Here is an 18,778-nt window from a genome sequence, read left to right as displayed (position 1 = left end):
TATCATTTTCTTCCATTCCCAATCATGTAGGCCTACTTGTGGAATTTACAAAATACTGATTTATCCCAATTTCAAAACATTAGTAAAATAATACACTTAGCTTGCGATAAATTAATCTAGTATTGGTTCAGACAATTGATCGAACCCTTCAGTTCACTTTCTCCATTGGCAGCTAAATCAGTCATTTTGTCGAACATCTCTTGCTCAGTCTGGTCTTGAAACTCAACCACGTTCGTATGATGCATGCACAATTTATGTTTTTCCTTTCACATAAAATGAGAAAAACGACCAAATATTTGTGGAAGTCCTAAAACTTAAATTCATTAATTACTAAAATGTTCATTGGTTTTTTTTCTTCAATAAATCCCACAGGTAGGCTGTAGGCTTATGTGACAATCCGTATTTTAAAATTAGGGTAAATATCACTTTAAACCCCAAACTATTTTGCTGAAATAGAAATTTTATTAAGAAAGAAAAAAGAGAGAAAAAACCCCTGAAAGCAGACGCTAACAGAGGGCCGTGCCAAAAAGAAACATAAAAAGCAAAACAAAAACCACAGAAAACCCGCAAAGGACCACGGGTGAACAAAAACAGAAACTATGAGGAGAAATCTAAATAAGCTTCGTCGTCCCCAACATCGTCGTCATCCACCTCTTCGTCGTCCAGCATATCTCCCCATTTCTTCTTTTTTGTAGAGACCACTGCCGACATAGCTCGGGCTGCGTCTGAAGAGGAGTGTATCACAAAGTTTTGCAGAATCGCCCCTCTAGACCGAGCCTGTTGCACTTTATTCAAAAACTCCACCGGTGAAGCATCAAGAACAGCCCTCTGTAAAACAGCACCAGCAGCACCGCCTGCTGCTTTTTGAAAATCCGAAGACATGCCATTCTTGATAATACGCCGGAGTCGATGCTTGATAGAGGAGTCATAAACCTTTCCCTTCTTAGTAGCCCCCTTTGGTCGCCCACGGCCTCGAGGAATGGGGGATCCTCCATCGTCGTCTTAGCTGGCGTCACAACCAAAGCCAGATCTAGATTGCTCACGGGAACAATAGTATCCGACGTAGAGGGCCTTTGTGAGAGAGAAGTATCAACCTCCATTGTGAGCTGCTCGCTTGAAGTGAGCTGCCCGCTAGAAGATTGAACAGAGACAAGCTCCTTCCCATTAGTAGTGCGCTCCAGGTGGTCCATGTCAGATTCTTTGTCATGGGGAATGGAGTCCGTTGTGTCATCCTTGGCGAGGGAACCAAAAGAATTCTCCTGATTGAGAATCTTTGGTATCGGGCGCCAGTTTGGGATTTTTCCCGGGCCCTGCACAACATTGAATTCATCCACCGCTGTTGTCGTAGAAGTTGGCTTATCCACCGCAACGGATTTCACATTCTGACAAACAGTAGAAGCATGACCAAGAACTTTACAAACCGTGCAAAAATATGGTAGATTCTCGTACCCAAATTCGACCGTAAAACATTTATCTCCGCAAGTAACATCGAGAGAGTCAGGCACCGGATTAGAAACATCAATTTCGACCAAAGCTCTAGCGAAATGCCCCACAAACGCAGCAGCAGATTGTCCGTCCACATGAATCGGATCTCCAACATGTCGAGCAATCCCGGATATAACTTCAGGGTGCCATAATTCATGAGGCAAACGGAAAATTCGAATCCAAACCTGAGCAGTGGAAGAAGAAGCTTTGTATGGATTGAAAAAAGGCACCCAAGCCTGGGTGCGTAAAATGCCTTGCCGAAGCCGCAAAGATGGAGAGGCTTTCGCAGCAGTGAAATCCGCCGCTGACGTGAACTTTAGGGAGAAGAACCCTTTTCCCAGTGGTATAACTTGCCATGGGTGAGTCGTGTTCCACAAGCCGGAGAGCTCTTTGTGCAGATCGTGCGCGAATGTAGGGGTGTCACCCTTACGGAGGAAAAGACGAGCGTGAAGAGCATGAGTGAAAGATTTCGCCTGTCTTTGGTGTAATGCTGGTGAGAGAACAAGTACCGGTTTATCGTCGACGATCGTCGGCTTAAGGACATCAAAATCATATGCAGGTAAATCAGGGGGCCGGTCCGATTGGTTTTTGACCGCACTGGCGAAAGAAGACCGCAAAGTAGGGTTAGAAGCCTGTTGTGCCCGAACCCTAATCTTTGCTTCCGAGATATGTGAAACCCTAATTTCTAGAAAAAGAAGATCCGAGGCAAGGGTAACCTCGGACGAATCAGCGGCGGCGCTGCTATCCAAAACCGATACAGCAGCAACCTGTTGTTTCTGCCCCAAAATCAAGGCTTCCGGGAAGAGTCCGTGAGATGTAGGTTGCGGAGAAGCCATGGGAGCACCGGCCGGTAAGGAGTTCCTCGGTGGAGAATTGCGAGAAAAGTTGTTAGAGATCACCGGTAGGTTGAGGGCCGACCTGTCCAGATGGCCGGAATCCATGAAGCGCGAAGACGGCGAACTAGGGTTTCACACGCAGAGAGGAGAGAAGCTTCATCGTGTTCAAAGATAGAAAAACTGATTTTATTTCTACACCTATAATAAAATACAAATAATAATTTTATCAATTATATCCTGAACTATTGAAAATAAATTTTTAAATCTTGAACTATCAATTTTGTATCAATTGTATCCTTTATCCATTTTTCATCCTTTGAATTTTTAATGAGTAATGCATATAAATCACGTCGTTTTATATAATATAGGTCAAAAAAAGAATGATTCTAAATACATTGTAGTATTCGGTGCGTCACGTCAAATTTTTTAAGTTAAAAAAATGAATGAATGGTACAATTGATACAAAATTAATAGTTCAAGGTTTAAAAAATTATTTTCGATAGTTCAGGATATAATTGATAGTGCGAAAATAGTTTGGGGTTTAAAGTGATATTTACCCTTAAAATTAACCTCCAAAAAATTGAGAAAGACTAAACTAACTCATATAATAATTTTATTAGCAAGTATACAAGATTATAAATATTTTATAATCAAGATGTATTAAAAACTTTCCTACTTCCTTCGTCCCAATAATATTGTCTCAAATTTCCTTTTTAGGCATTTCATTTATAATGTCACAACGTAAAAAATAAAATAATTTACTTTATTCACTCTCTCTATCTCTTTTCTCATTTACTTTATCTTTCTCTTACTTTTTCACTACTCTCTCTATCTCTCTCCTCATTTACCTTATTATCTATACTTTTTAAATTTGTGTACCCCATTTTTATAGAAAAGAAATTGTTCATAACTAAATTTATTTCATGTATACGCTTAGATATTCATATTTCACATAATTAAATTAATATTCTCTAATAATGTAATATAATATCAAGGAATTGAAGATATATATAGTGTAAGGTTTTATTGAGAAATTAAATATTTTTGTTCAAATATTCCACATATATGTCAATCAATCATGTTTTCATGATAGTTATGGTGATTACCATGTATAGAAAAGAGAAGAAAGTGTGAAAACAAAGAAATTGCAAAGTGGGCCATGCTAGTTGACTTGAAAGACTAATTCAACGGTATTCACTTAGCTAACAAGATCCCAGCTGTGACCTGATAAGCTCACTCAATAACTAATCTAGCATACTCAATTTATTTTCACACTTTACACAAACAATTTAAATTATTAAAGTGTTTTCCTTTGAATTTTTAAATTTAAATTTGAATAATATTTATACTAATATAAAAAGTGACTTGGGAACAATATGTGAATTGCCTATTTCACCCTTATTACATATTTTATTTTAAAATTAAGTTCATAAATTACATATTATATATTACTATAAATATATATTAATTCATTAGATATTAAACTAAATCTATTTGATATACATCAGAAAACGTAGAATCTTATAGAAAAAACTATACAAAACCAACTTGAAGCCCACCAAACTCAACCAAGTTGAACCCACGGACATGCCCATTTCAATCCACAAGCATGGGCCCAGCCCAGGCCCGCTATAAAGGTTACCCGTGAATAGTGAAAGGCGGTTTTGTCTCATTAGCAACTAAACCCAATAACACGCTTAAGGTGGAGACCAATTCAAAATTCTACTCCCTCCGTCCCACGAGTCTTGACACGTTTTTCTTTTTGGGCCGTCCCACGAATCTTGACACGTTTCCTTTTTTGGCAATAATTATTACCTTCTCTCTCCTACTTTATCACATTTATTATATTCTCTCTCCTACTTTATCACTTTTATTACCTTCTCTCTCCTACTTTATCAATTTTATACTTTATTAATTACACACTTAAAACACTAATCTACAACTCCTTAATTCCCGTGCCGAACTCAAACGTGTCAAGACTCGCGGGACGGAGGGAGTAATTGTAGAATTTAGCCTGCGGATTGAATGGTGGAGCTTATAAGATTTTTATAATATAAAAGATATAATACATTAAATTACACAATTGACCTTAAATTAAGTATATATATGAGGGATATAATAGATCAATCAAATTTTATAAAATAAGACTTTTTTATAATAGGTACGGATTTAAAAATAATTATATATAATTGCAATTGCATTGGATTTTGGCAAATTGCAATTTAGATCCCCTTGTCATTTTGAGTAACTCCCTAAAAATAACTCATTTTGAGTAACAAGTTTTACCGAAATATTGTAGAGGCGTTTATCAATAAGCATTTATTTTCCATAAATTAACCTCGTTTTCCCTGTTCTACATACTTAAAAACCTTAAATCCCCATTTCCCGTGCAGTATTATTTGGGTAGAGAGAAGACTTAGTCATACTGCATCTATTAATGGCAGTCTTATTTGGGTAGAGAGAAGACTTAGTCATACTGATCTATTAATGGCAGTCTTATTCCAAGGAAAAAAAAAGTGAAAAAAATCTAAAATGACCACGTCGTGGAATTTGCTATTGAAATGAGTTCAACAAATAGAGTTAATTAGTGATCTAATACAATTATTATCAATTTTACTAGATAAATATGAGTTGTGCCTACTAATTATTTATATTTTTCAATCTGAATCACTTAAAAAATATGTTCACGAATACTATCAAACTCAAGTTTGATTTGTTTATTTTTCAAACTTCACCAAACGAATTTGGACGAGCTTTTTTCGAACCAAATTTTGAATAATTAGCAAGTGGCTTTATTTTTTTACAGTCCTATGTTTAATGATTTTTTTTTAATGAAATTAAAATCTATAATGCCCCTCAATACTAAAAAAAAGTGGAGAATTGAAGAAATTGCCATTGATTTGCTAGATATACTTGTGAATGTGGTGAGAAGAAGACATTGGATTCCAAGAGACCATGAATTTCGTTTTCAAATTGTTAGAAAATCTATGTACTGCCTGTTGATTTATCATTTTTCTAGGGATAATACATCCATTTGCTACAACTCATCCTTTTATTCACAAAAAGTAACTTAGCCTACTAATTACATCAAATAACATAGTAAAATGCCACAAGAAATCACAATGTTTTTGGTGACATAATCAACCTAACCCTTCTGAACTTTCTTCACAAAGTTTACTCCAGTAAACATTCCAATCTGCTGCACTTTGAAAGCGACTGCATTAACAAATTTAAAACTTGGTCATTATACAATGTTGATAATATAAGCAAAAGACTAGAGGATTAATTCATACATACTTAATTGGCATCGGTTTCAGCAAGTTGGGAGTTGGGAATGTAGTAATAGTAGAAATTCCCAGCACTTCTTCACAATCATAAATATCTAGTTCTTTCAATGTTCGCCCAACCCAGTCATAGACTAGTAGTTGACGGCAGCCCGGAGAAGTTTCTCGTGAAACATACATCAATGAACAAGTTCAATGGTTTGTCAACATTATCAATTTAGACCATTCTCCATCTATTCCATATTCCCAAACCTCAAAAGACTTGACCTCTCCAAATCTGCTACGAATTTATATTTTTATTAATTGCAATTTTCACCCGAGTTTGATTTTCGAAAAAATTAGAGCTTAATTGACAGTCGAAAGTTCACTTGATGTTGGTCTAATAACTTCTGATGATGATGAGTATTTAGAAGCTCGAATGGTTTAAAAAGGCAAAAATTAATATATGTGACTTAATTTCGACTGTCAATTTATTGCGTGAGAAATCAACTGATGTAAACTTTGTCCAACTGAAAGAGTGATAGAAATCAAGTTGGATTGTTTTAAAAAATCAGGAAATCTTTTTAGGTTGCAGGAAGATAGGCTTAACTTCTTTAGTTGGGAAAATGTAATCACTATCAACTATGTTGGGATAGAAACTATAGATCACTATCAACTTTATAATTCTAGTAATTTTGAAAATTACACGTAAAAAAAAAAAGCAAAAAAAAATTATTTAACAAACGAAATTAATTAGAGATTTAATATAATTATTAATTTTAGCATACGCGTTTGAATATTAAATTTGTGGAGAAACTAATAACAAAATATACAAGTGTAGGATTCAAAAATAGAGAAATTAAGAAAATAAATTTATGGTTTTCCTTTAACATAGAGATGCTAGGTGTTTGGTTTGAGTGATAAGACATTACTGATAAAATAATTCACCTTAATCAAGTGTTTGATTATGATTGAATTCGCGATTGATAATACGGCAAACGCTAGAGAAGCTTCGTCGAAGAAAAGAGGAGATAAATTATGGACACGAGTATGGAATATAACTCTTCTAAAAATAAATTATGATTTTCCATACACTTGATTTCACAAGTGTATGAACACGCAAATTAACACTTTTTGAACGTAAAAGAATTACTAGTTGTTTAGATATCTTGAGAAATATTAGATTACGCATTTATTATTATTATTTTTTAATTATTGGTAAATCTTAAATTTTTTAACATTAATATTACTCTACAATTATAAAGTGATACATTTCGAATGCAAAATTTGTATGACTTCTCATAGTATGATAATTATTCAATTACATTAATTAATTTATGTAAATTAATTAAATCGCGTGCAATGCAGGCTTTCTATATATGCCTAGTAACAATAAAATAACAAATGAGAAATCCTAGAATATCTTAAACAAGACAAATCTGATATGTGCTAATTCTCGTAAAATAAAATGACATAGTTAATTACCAACACACAGAATCTCTTTTACAGCTTAAATTAAAGAAAGTTACATGCCAAAAAAAAAAAAAAAAAAAAAAACTTCAAACTTACATCAAACACTAAACACCCTTGTTTATATCATCAACTTCTCTGCTGTCTCCTAATCTCTTTTCTCATCTCTAGTCTTTTTCTTCTTCTTTCATGTCTTCTTTTCCTCGCTCTCTCGTAGAAAATCTTGTCAACAATCTCTTCTATTTTCTGGAAATATCTTTCTCTGAAGCTTCTGCGGCATAAAAGCGTCCATGCAATGCTTCCTAATCCCACAACATAACCAAGCGCAGAAGATACATACTCCCACTCGATCTCACTCTTCTCTTCCCCGTTTTCATCTTCTTGTGGGGACAAATGATCACTGTCATCACTATCACTGCAGCTTATGTTGAGATTGAAACCACACAACCCCGCATTTCCTTTGAAGGAATCAGCTGAAAATGTTTGTAACTGACGCCCATTTGGGATCTCTCCAACCAGCTTATTGTAGGAAAGATTCAGGACTTGAAGAAATGTGAGCACTGCAAGCTCCACTGGTATTGGCCCGATGAGTCGATTTACAGAGAGGTCGAGTGATTCGAGTTTCCTCAACTGACCAAATGAGTTTGGGATGCTTCCATTGAGGGCATTGTGGGAGAGGTTGAGCTGATGAAGTGAGGTAAGATCACCAATTGCATTTGGTATCTCTCCGCCGAAATTATTGCAAGAGAAATCAATGATACCAAACTCTGACCAAATCGTGTGATACTCTGAATTTGTCCCTTTCATGATTAATGTGATGCTTAATTCAGTCCACAATCGTGTGAAACCCTGTAGCATCATTGTCTTCCAACTAGTAAAGTTTATCGATTCCAGATTTCCACTGAACTGATTGGAAGATATATCTAGAATTTGGAGATCATCCCAGCTCCTGTTGTGACATCTTACTTCTCCATAGAATCTGTTAGAGTGCAAAACAAGAAAGCTCAACGTCGATGATAGCATGCACGGGAAACTGTCATTGATGTTGTTGTTCCCAACATTCATGAACCGCAACCACTCGCATCTTTCAAGGGACCTTGGGATTTTCCCTTCTAAAGTATTATTGTTGAGATCCAAATATCCAAGTTGACAATCCATGGGAAAATTATCTGGAATGCTACCGCTGATGTTGTTTCGGCTTAGATCTAAGTCTGAAATGTTTCGCTCAAGTAAGCAAGGGGGTATGCCGCCACTTAATTCATTGGCAGACAAGTCAAGAAAATAGAGTTGTGTGGCACTGCAAAGGGAGGTTGGAATCGATCCACTTAAACTGTTATTAGCAAGATACAAGTACATGAGTTGAGACGCAGGTGGAATGGGCAGGTGCAACTCACCCTTGAGCTGGTTAGAGTACAAATATAGCTCTTCAAGAGAAGCAGGGATATGGTAAGGCTTTTGCAGATGTGTTAGAAGATTGAAAGAGAGGTTCAAATACTGAAGTTGTGTTCCCCAAATCCAACTAGGTATCTCCCCACCAATCCGATTGTATGAGAGGTCTAGTGTTCTCAAATCATCAGAATGTTTGATGAAATTAGGAAAATGTGACAAGTTGCAAGAAGCTAGTCTTAACTCTTTTAGTTGGAGACTTCCATATGAAGTTGAATTGAGGTTGCCAACATCTACTGATAATCTATTTTCAGATAGATCAAGAAAGATTAGATTGGCAAGGTTTTGACATTTGTCTAGTTGCAAAGTGCCATTAAACTGATTATTTCTGAGATAAAGTTGCAACAATGAAGGGAGAGCAAAGATAGAGTGAGGAATGTTTCCAGAGAATGAATTACTCTTCAAATCTAAATAACTAAGATTGGAAAGACCTTCAAACAGCATAGAAGAAAGTGAGCCTGTGAAGAAGTTACTTGACAAATCGAGACGAATCAGCTTGGTTAGGTTAGCAAAGAGAGAGTGCGGAATATTACCAGAGAATGAATTGCCTGACAAATCGACACGAATCAGGTTGGTTAGGTTAGCAAAGGTGGGTGGAATCGAACCCTTCAAACTGCAATCAGAAAGACTCAAGGTGGTCAAACTTGGAAAATTGGCGAACAAGTCTGGAAGTTCTATTTCAAGATCTTCATTAAAATCTAGTCGAAGGATGGAAAGGGAATGGAGTTGCCAAAAGGACTTAGCTAAAGGCCCAGATAACCAACAACCACTCAAGCTCAACGCGGTGAGGTTGGGTAAATATGATGCTATAATGGGGCTCCATTTTCTCCTCTCATGAGCGGAATTAACATTGGCATAATCAAGATAGAGCTCTCGAAGCCCTGTTAGATTTGAGACAAGCATCTCCAGTTTCACAGATATTGTAAAACCATAGGAGATATCAAGACTAACCAACCTCCTCAAGGAAGAAATTTCAGCGGGAACCTGCCCACCAAATTCAGCACTGGATAAATTCAAGTGTGTCAAATAGGTGAGATTGTGAATACCTTTCGGAATGGGAGTGTTGTTGAAAGAATTGTAGGCTAGATTTAGCTTCTGCAGATGCATAAGTTTGAAGAGACTCGATGAATCCGCGATTCCACCAGAAATGGACTCATTATCGAGCTGCAAACTGACGACGTAGCCAGCAACATCACATTCCACACCGTGCCACTTGCAGCACTCATCACTTTCATTCCATCGCACCAATTTTGTTGAAAGAGAGGAATAGAAGTCCAATTCATCCTTGAGTTGAAGCAACAAGGTTTTCTGATGGTGAAGACATTGGGTATAAGAATTGGTGAAGGTGAAGGAGGAAATTAGTGTAGAAATAATGATGAAGAACAACTTTGGAAGCATTGTGAAGAGGCTATTAATTAATTGATGATTGTATTGTGCTTTCTACAAACTTGCAGGTATGTGGCTTTAAATAAGCCACTATACATAGAAAGACAAAAATCAAGGACTTCAAATTAAAGAAAAACTTTAGCAATTCACGGCCTGAAAGACGGAATGAGATTCAGTGTAATGTTTCACTTTATGTACTACTTTCAATTTTGTTTAATTTCTTATGTCTATTTTCTTCAATTTCAACTTTATATGTTTTAGTTTAATTTTGTGATTATTAACTAGGGTTTATTCCATCAATCTAGGGTATATAATTATTTTTCATCATTTAATTTCACTTTTATTAGCTAATAATAGGTTGATAAATTCAAAGTCATGGTATATACTTTTTTAAAAATTTAATTTTTTGAAATAATTTTTCAATATAATTCATAATATTATACTCCCTCCGTCCATGATTTAATGCCCTATTTGGGCGTGGACACGGAGACTAAGAAAGCTGAAAAGATGATGTGGATGAAATATAAGGGTAGTTGACAAAAGTGATAAAGATAGTTGACTTAAGTGATAAAAGTTTTGTGAGTGGGTTCACTAGTGATAAAGTGTAGTAAATATAGAATATAAAAATGATAAAAGTGTTTTAAGGTGGGTCCATTAGTGGCAAATGGTAGTAAATATAGGAAAAGAAGAAGAGTAAAAGGGTACAAAAAGCAGAATATGACATTAAATTGTGGACAAATTTTTAAAGGCAAGTAGGGCATTAAATTGTGGACGGAGGGAGTAATAAATTTTATTTTTATAAAATATATTTTTAAAATAATAGATATAAACATGAGACACAATGATGCACATAAGATTGTGGGACACTGGATCTCATCCACGAAATACACCTTTTGTACTAGTATAGATCATTCATATATAAAAAAAAAAAACTCCATCCGTCCACGAAAGAATTTCCTATCTTTCCTGTTTGGGTTGTCCATAAAAGAACTTCCTACCTATTTTTGAACTATACCCCACCACTTATAATAACTCTTACTTTCATTTTTTCACAACTCTCAATATTAATTATAATATTTTTTCACCACTTCCAATACACTCAATAACTTTTTCTCAAATTTTAATATACTTAATAATATTTTTCTTAAAGCGCGTGCCACTCCCTCCTAAGAAGTTCTTTCGTGGAGGGAGGGAGTACAATTTTCTATAACCTTTAGGTGTACAATAATGGTCATATAGAAACTAACCCAATGAAAATTACTTATCTAAAAAGTAAAAATAAAAGAAAAAGAAAAGAAAAAATCGCTATTGTGTATCCGTGAATAGTGAAAGGCGGTTTTGTCTCATTAGCGACTAAACCCAATAACACGCTTAACGTGGAGACCAATTCAAAATTCTAATTGTAGAATTTAGCCTGCGGATTGATTGGTGGAGCTTATCAGATTTTTATAATATAAAAGATATAATACATTAAATTACACAATTGACCTTAAATTAAGTATATATATGAGGGATATAATAGATCAATAAAATTTTATAAAATAAGACTTTTTTATAATAGGTACGGATTTAAAAATAATTATATATAATTGCAATTGCATTGGATTTTGGCAAATTGCAATTTAGATCCCCTGGTCATTTTGAGTAACTCCCTAAAAATAACTCATTTTGAGTAACAAGTTTTACCGAAATATTGTAGAGGCGTTTATCAATAAACATTTATTTTCCATAAATTAACCTCGTTTTCCCTGTTCTACATACTTAAAAACCTTAAATCCCCATTTTCCGTGCAGTATTATTTGGGTAGAGAGAAGACTTAGTCATACTGCATCTATTAATGGCAGTCTTATTCCAAGGAAAAAAAAAAGTGGAAAAAATCTAAAATGTAGGACCACGTCGCGTCGTGGAATTTGCTACTGAAATGAGTTCAACAAATAGAGTTAATTAGTGATCTAATACAATTATTATCAATTTTACTAGATAAATATGAGTTGTGCCTACTAATTATTTATATTTTTCAATCTGAATCACTTAAAAAATATGTTCACGAATACTATCAAAATCAAGTTTGATTTGTTTATTTTTCAAACTTCACTAAACGAACTTGGACGAGCTTTTTTCGAACCAAATTTCAAATAATTAGCAAGCGGCTTTATTTTTTTTACAGTCCTATGTTTAATGATGATTTTTTTTAATGAAATTAAAATCTATAATGCCCCTTAATAGAACCCACATTGTGAAAGGGGGGCTCTAAGAAGTTTCTCGTGAAACATACATCAACGAACCATTCAAGTTCAATGGTTTATCAACATTATCAATTTAGACCATTCTCCATCTATTCCATATTCCCAAACCTCAAAAGACTTGACCTCTCCAAATCTGCTACGAATTTATATTTTTATTGCAATTTTCACATGAGTTTGATTTTCGAAAAAATTAGAGCTTAATTGATAGTCGAAAGTTCACTTGATGTTGGTCTAATAAGTTCTGATGATGATGAGTATTTTGATCGTGAAGGCATTGGGTCATTTGTTCAATTGTTCTAGGAGGTGGATGAGTTGATTTGTTAATTAATGCAATAAGCTTGGTATTAGAATGGACCATAGGTAGTTTTATCTCATAGCATCACTCAAAAATTGAATTTAATAATTACTAAAAATTAATTAGTTATTTGCAAGACTTTGCTAAGTAATAAAAGTCGTTATTGCATTAGGATTACAAAGTCTAGCTGATAGTTAGTCCATATATTCCACAAGTAAGCCAATCCGCGTAACGATTTTTTTGTAGCTAGTAATCATAAATATAAAGAAAGACACAAAAAAGTGGGAATAGAAGAAATTGCCATTGATATGCTTGTGGATGTGGTGAGAGGAAGACTATTTACTTTTTAGAGAAGGAAAGACTAAATGGTTGACATGGAAGACTAAATCAATTAATTCGTGTACAATATTAATATATGTATCATAATTTAGTTCATAATTGGTGTCTCATTTTGTACTTAAAACTAAATGGTTGCAACTTAAACAAAACTACCAATTTCTTCTTAAAACTCGTGTCATATCTTTTGGTCCATATAATTTTTAGGGACAGAGTGAGTAATAATTTAGTTCATAATTGGTGTTTCATTTTGTACTTAAGAACTAATCATGGACAAAAAAGTTCCATCTCTAATAAATTAACCATGTAGACTTGTAGGCAATTTGTTGATCTTTGATGAGAAAGAAATTAATGCAACGAAATTTTTGCAAAATATATACTCTTTTTTATTAATTTAATCGTTATTGTACATTGATTTTTAGTCTCCTACGTTATTTAATGTAGTGTTGTTGAATTAATAGTTGATAAAAGTCTAGTCCACAGGTAGGCCATCTCTAATAAATTAACCATGTAGACTTGTAGGCAATTTGTTGATCTTTGATGAGAAAGAAATTAATGCAAAGATTTTTTGCAAAACATATAGTCTTTTTGCATTTAGTGGCTGACATTAAAAAGTCAAAGATAATAAATTTAGGATTGAGTATAAAATGGTTTCGGAAAATTCTTATCAACGAGAAAATTTCACTAATCAATATCTGAATAGCAAAATAGAAGAAAAAGAAAAGGAAAAATCGCTATCGTGTATACGTGTATGTGGAAATTACAAATCGTGAAAGATGGTTTTGTCTGATTAGCAACTAACCCCATTAACACTCTTAATTAAGGTGGAGACCAATTCAAAATTCTAATGCTAGAATTTAGCCCAAGGATTGATTGGTCGAGCCGTCAAGCATAGTTAGGACTTAGAGGGTGTTTGGCTGAGCTTATAAGCTCATCAAAACAACTTATTATAAGCTGTTTAAGAGCTTATAAGCTCCTTCAAAGTGTTTGGCAAAATAAGCTCCTCAACAGCTTATAAGTTTCAAAAATAAGCTCCAAGAGCTTATAAGCTCCCCAAAAAATAAGTTCCTCTACCCTAACTTATTTTTTTATAATCTCATATGCAAAAATCTTTTTACAAATATTTTTCAACTATAATTTATTATTTCCATCATATATCATTTAAGTTTATTTTTCTTCGATTTTCTCTCTCTAGCAAAAAAATTCTCTCTCTAGCTTATAAGCTCAACTATCCAAACACTTTGACAACTTATAAGCTCTTAAAAATTACATCTTATAAGCTCCTGAAACATCTTATAAGCTCCAAGAGCTTATAAGCTCTTTAAAATAAGCTTAGCCAAACACCCTCTTAGAGGGTGTTTGACTGAGGTGTTTGACTGAGCTTATAAGCTCATCAAAACAGCTTATAAGCTGTTTAGGAGCTTATAAGATCTTCCAAAGTGTTTGGCAAAATAAGCTCCCAAACAACTTATAAGCTCCAAAAATAAGCTCCAAGAGCTTATAATTAAGCTCCCCAAAAAATAAGTTCCTCTACCCCAACTTATTCTTTTATAATCGCATATGCAACGATCATTTTACAAATATTTTTCAACTATAATTTATTATTTTCATTATATATCATTCAAGTTCATTTTTCTTCGATTTTCTCTTTCTAAAAAAATATTTTCTCTCTCTAACAAAAAATTCTCTTTCTAGCTTATAAGCTCAATTATCCAAACAGTTTGACAACTTATAAGCTCTTAAAAATTATATCTTATAAGCTAAGCTCTTAAAAATAAGCTTAGCCAAACACCCTCTTAGAAGAGTCTCAAGTCAACGATGTGTGGCCCACGTTAAAGCCACATATCAGTTGAGTATATCATTTTCTTCCAATCCCAATCACGTAGGCCTACTTGTGGAATTTACAAAATACAGATCATTTATCCTAATTTCAAAACATTAGTAAAATAATACACTTAGCCTGCGATGAATTAATCTAGTATTGGTTCAGACAATTGATCGAACACCTTTGGTTCACTTTCTCCCTTGGCAGCTGAATCAGTCATTTTGTCGAACTTCTATTGCTCAGTCTGGTCATGAAACTCAACCACGTTCGTATGATTCACGCACAATTTATGTTTTTCTACTTTTAGGTTTTTCTTTTCACATAAAATGAGACAAAGATTATAAATATTTTATTATCAAGATGTATTAAAAACGTTCATAATAAAACAGAAGAAGAAATTGTTCATAGCTAAATTTATTTCATGTATACGCTCACATATTTATATTTCATATAATTAAATACTATTCTCTAATAATGTAATAAAAATTAATTAATTTATCGTGTTGATAGACTAGTTGTTACAAAGACAAATTTATCTTTTGTTAAGATATTCCACAGAGATGTCAATCAATCATGTTTTCATGTGTAGAGAAGAAAAGGAAGTGTGGAAAAAAAGAAATTGCAAAGTGGGCCATGCTAGTAGACTTGTTGAAAGACTAACTCAACGGTATTCATTAGCTAACAAGATCCAAGCCCACCAAGTAAAAAACTATACAAAATCAACAAGAAGCCCACCAAACTCAGCCTAGTTGAACCCACGGAAATGCCCATTGCAATCTACTAGCATGGGCCCAGCCAAGGCCCACTATACATGTTATCCTGAGCCAAGCTGGGCCTAAATATTTACGAAACCTGACCCAGGCGATTATATGTACTATCAAAATAAATAATCATACTTTCTAGAATATGTATATTTTTTTCCCAAATGATGAATTTAAATCTAAATTTAGAATGATCATTTAAACTTGAATAGAACCAGGGGTATGACCAAAAAATACACGAACTTTGGAAAAAGTTGTAATTTTCACATGAACTTTTAAGTAAACCAAAAACTACATGAATTTATATTTTTGTTGCAATTTTCACATGAGTTTGACTGCGATGAAATTAGAGCTTAATTGACCGTCAAGTGACAAGTTGTTGCAAGAGAGATAGAGAGCTGTTGGGATAGAAACTATAGATCACTATCAACTTTATAATTCTAGTCATTTTGAAAATTACACCAAAAAAAGAAGAAGAAGCAAAACCATCACATTCACATTAAACTCTAAACTGCCTTATTTTTCAATATTATTAATGGTTGCATTGAGGCTACATGTTTCGAATTTTAATTTCTTTTAAAATTTCTATTTATTCAATAAGAAAAGTCACATAAGGTAAGGTGTCAAAATTTATAAGAATGCATGCTTTCAATAGAAATTCAATTGGAAAAAAATATAATATACTCCCTCCGTCCACGAAATGAGTACCCATTTGTGGACGGCACGGATTTTAAGAAATGTATGGAATGTAGTGTGAATAGTTTAAGGATCCCACTTTTTTAGTGTATTAATTAAAGAGATGTGTGGGGTACACTTGCCAAAAAGGGAAATGGGTACTCATTTCGTGGACGAACGCAAAAGGAAATATGAGTACTCATTTCGTGGACGGAGGGAGTACTTGGTTTTGATTGGAAAACCTTCATCGAAATCCAATCATAAATTAACTAGCTCAACTCTATCCTCAACATAAGAGACAACACTCACATTTTGTGCACGAGCTCAGTATCAAATTTCTTCAACTCCTTCGTAATACAATCATAAACTACTAACTGATAGGGCTTAACACTACTAGTAAATTTTTTTCTTTTTTTCGGGTACAGTTGTACCCCAATCGCCCCTAATAGATCTGCCACTATATTATTGGGACAAAGGAAGTACAAAATAAAGCTCTTGAATACATAGGCAATATTCATTGCTCAACTACATCTTCATAGATCTTCAATGTTTTCCATCTTTCACCAAAACCAATAACAAGAATATTGTACTACCAAAAATTTCATAATTCAACATGCATAAATTAATGAATAGTCTATGATTTTCTGATCATAAACTTACTATTGAAACAATCTCAATAATCCTAAAACCAAAAAAAAAAACTATACTCTCCTCACAATAATAATCATCCAAAACAAACGTGCACGTTCATCATCAATACTTAATTACGAGAATACCTAGAAGCATAAGTTACTCTTTTCCTAGGAACATTCCTCTCATCATCATCCCTCTTCTTCCTTCTCTGCTTCTCCAAACCCTTCCTCTCATCGTCATCCTTCTTCTTCTTCTTCTTCTTCAAACCATTCCGGCCGCCGCCGTCACCCACAACTTCCGCTCGATTATTCTCCAAATCCCTCACCAAATTCTCAAAATAATTCCCGGTCACCACAGTCAGATCAACAACCCTAACCCTAAATTCATTGAAATCCTCCCTCCGTCGCCGGAGGTACTCCCCCATCTCCTTCTCCACGCAGTGGTGCAGCCGCTCCAGCTGCTTCTCCGCCTCCCCCTGCGAATGCTCGAACAACGCCACCTTCTTCGGCGCCTCCCTCTCCATGTAGTAACCATAGGCGTAGCTCCATTTCAGCACGCACCGGCACTCCACAATCTGCTCCCACGCCTTCGTCACGAACTGCAGCTGCGCCGGAGCCTCCCCTTGCGCCTCCTTCCTCGACTGCTCGTTGGCGTGCCACCGCTCGTAGTAATGCGTGTATCTCTGCAGATCCTTCCTCGCCTTCTCTCTCTTAGCATTCTTTTCATAGCCGGCGGCGGGGCCGCCGTATTTGTTGCAGCGGGAGTGGAACCTCGAGTCCTGGCCGCAGAGCCAGCAGAATCGGAATCCGCAGGGGGGGCGACACGTCATCCAATTGCAGCCTTGGTTTTTCTCGATGGAGCGGCGGCATTTGGGGCAGGGTTTGGTGTAGGCGAGGATCCACTGCGTGTTCTCCGCCTCCGAATTGTTCTTCTCCGACCAGCTCGCCACCGTCTCACAGCCGACGGGGCGGTGGTGCTCTTCCCCGCAGTTCCAGCAGAATTTGTGAGAGCAGCCGCACGTCACGTCGTAGCCTCCGCCGCCTCCGCCTCCGTCGAATTCGACGGCGAAATTGCATCCCGGGGCGGGGCACCACTTTCTCCGGCGGCTGGCCTCCACGTAGGATTGGCGGAGATATATATGGTACTTCTCCTTGCCGTCGGTGGAGGCCAACAATTCGATCAGATCTACACCTACGGCCATGCCGCAGCCAGGCTCCGGACACCGCAGCGTCAGGCATCCAGCGCCGTCGTCGATCGCCGCCGCGACGTAGGTTTTCCAGCAATCGGCGCAGAAGGGATGGCCGCAGGCGGCGGAGACCGTGTTTTGGGGGCTGATTTCGTCGTAACATATCTTGCACAGATTTTGCCCTAATTCTCGCTGCGACGACGACGACGACGCGACGGTTTGGTGATTCCTGTCGTCGGCGGCGAAAAATTTGTCGTAGACGGAGCTGAGATTCCAATTATTCTGGCAGAGGAGGGTGCAGGCGGCGCCTCGGGAGACGGAGAGAACGTCGGAAACTGTGGAGATATCGTCGTCGAGGAGTTGCTGGATGTCGCCCTCTGTTAGGATTTTGTAGGGATTTTGGAGGTGGCTGACGGCGGCGTAATCAGCGAAGCTGTCATCCGCCGTCGTATCACTACTGCTGCTGTAGAAACCCTCGCCTTCAGAATCCATGGAATCTTTGGCGTGTGTAAATTATGACCTGCAATAACACAAATATATATAATCAGAATATTAAAATGGTAGAAGATTAGGTTCTTAAAAAAATAAAATCAATATTGTTCGTTCTTTCATGTTTTCAAATCAAGAGATGAGAAACTTACGTGAGAGAGAAGAATTTGATTGGTAAAGATGTATTGAAGGTTGGAGTTGTATAAGAAGAGAGGAGTTACCGCGCGCGGCCGTTCAGAATCGGAGCAAATGAGGGGAGGAGACACGGCTGGGCTGACAGCTGTGACTTCGCCGGAGTTCGCGGAGAGGGAGGCTGATCCTAGGGTTTCAGGCGGTGGAGGAAAAAGAGTATGCGGCGCAGGGGCGGATCCAGGAATTTTGTTGGGGGGGCTGAACTTGCACGGGGCCGCCCCCGGAAAAATTTTTTGGGATATAATATATAGTAA

The 18,778-nt window shown here is 36.1% G+C and overlaps 2 protein-coding genes across 2 annotated transcripts; both read right to left on the bottom strand.

Moving 5' to 3' along the window:
- Positions 1–7,037: 7,037 nt before the first annotated feature.
- Positions 7,038–10,006, bottom strand: LOC131006225 (receptor-like protein 7). The gene has a single exon (XM_057933402.1). It carries the CDS (start codon positions 9,896–9,898, stop codon positions 7,184–7,186), a length of 2,715 nt encoding a protein of 904 aa, XP_057789385.1. The 5' UTR covers positions 9,899–10,006; the 3' UTR covers positions 7,038–7,183.
- A 6,546-nt stretch (positions 10,007–16,552) lies between these two features.
- On the bottom strand, positions 16,553–18,335 carry LOC131013530 (probable E3 ubiquitin-protein ligase ARI8). Its single transcript, XM_057941650.1, has one exon. The coding sequence runs from the start codon at positions 18,333–18,335 to the stop codon at positions 16,785–16,787; it is 1,551 nt and encodes a 516-aa protein (XP_057797633.1). The 3' UTR covers positions 16,553–16,784.
- Between the last annotated feature and the right edge of the window lie 443 nt (positions 18,336–18,778).

This window comes from Salvia miltiorrhiza, chromosome 1, assembly GCF_028751815.1.
Source record: "Salvia miltiorrhiza cultivar Shanhuang (shh) chromosome 1, IMPLAD_Smil_shh, whole genome shotgun sequence".
NCBI classification, from domain to species: Eukaryota; Viridiplantae; Streptophyta; class Magnoliopsida; order Lamiales; family Lamiaceae; genus Salvia; species Salvia miltiorrhiza.
The sequence above is the reverse complement of the archived record's forward strand: the minus strand, read 5'-3'. Positions and strand labels throughout refer to the sequence as shown.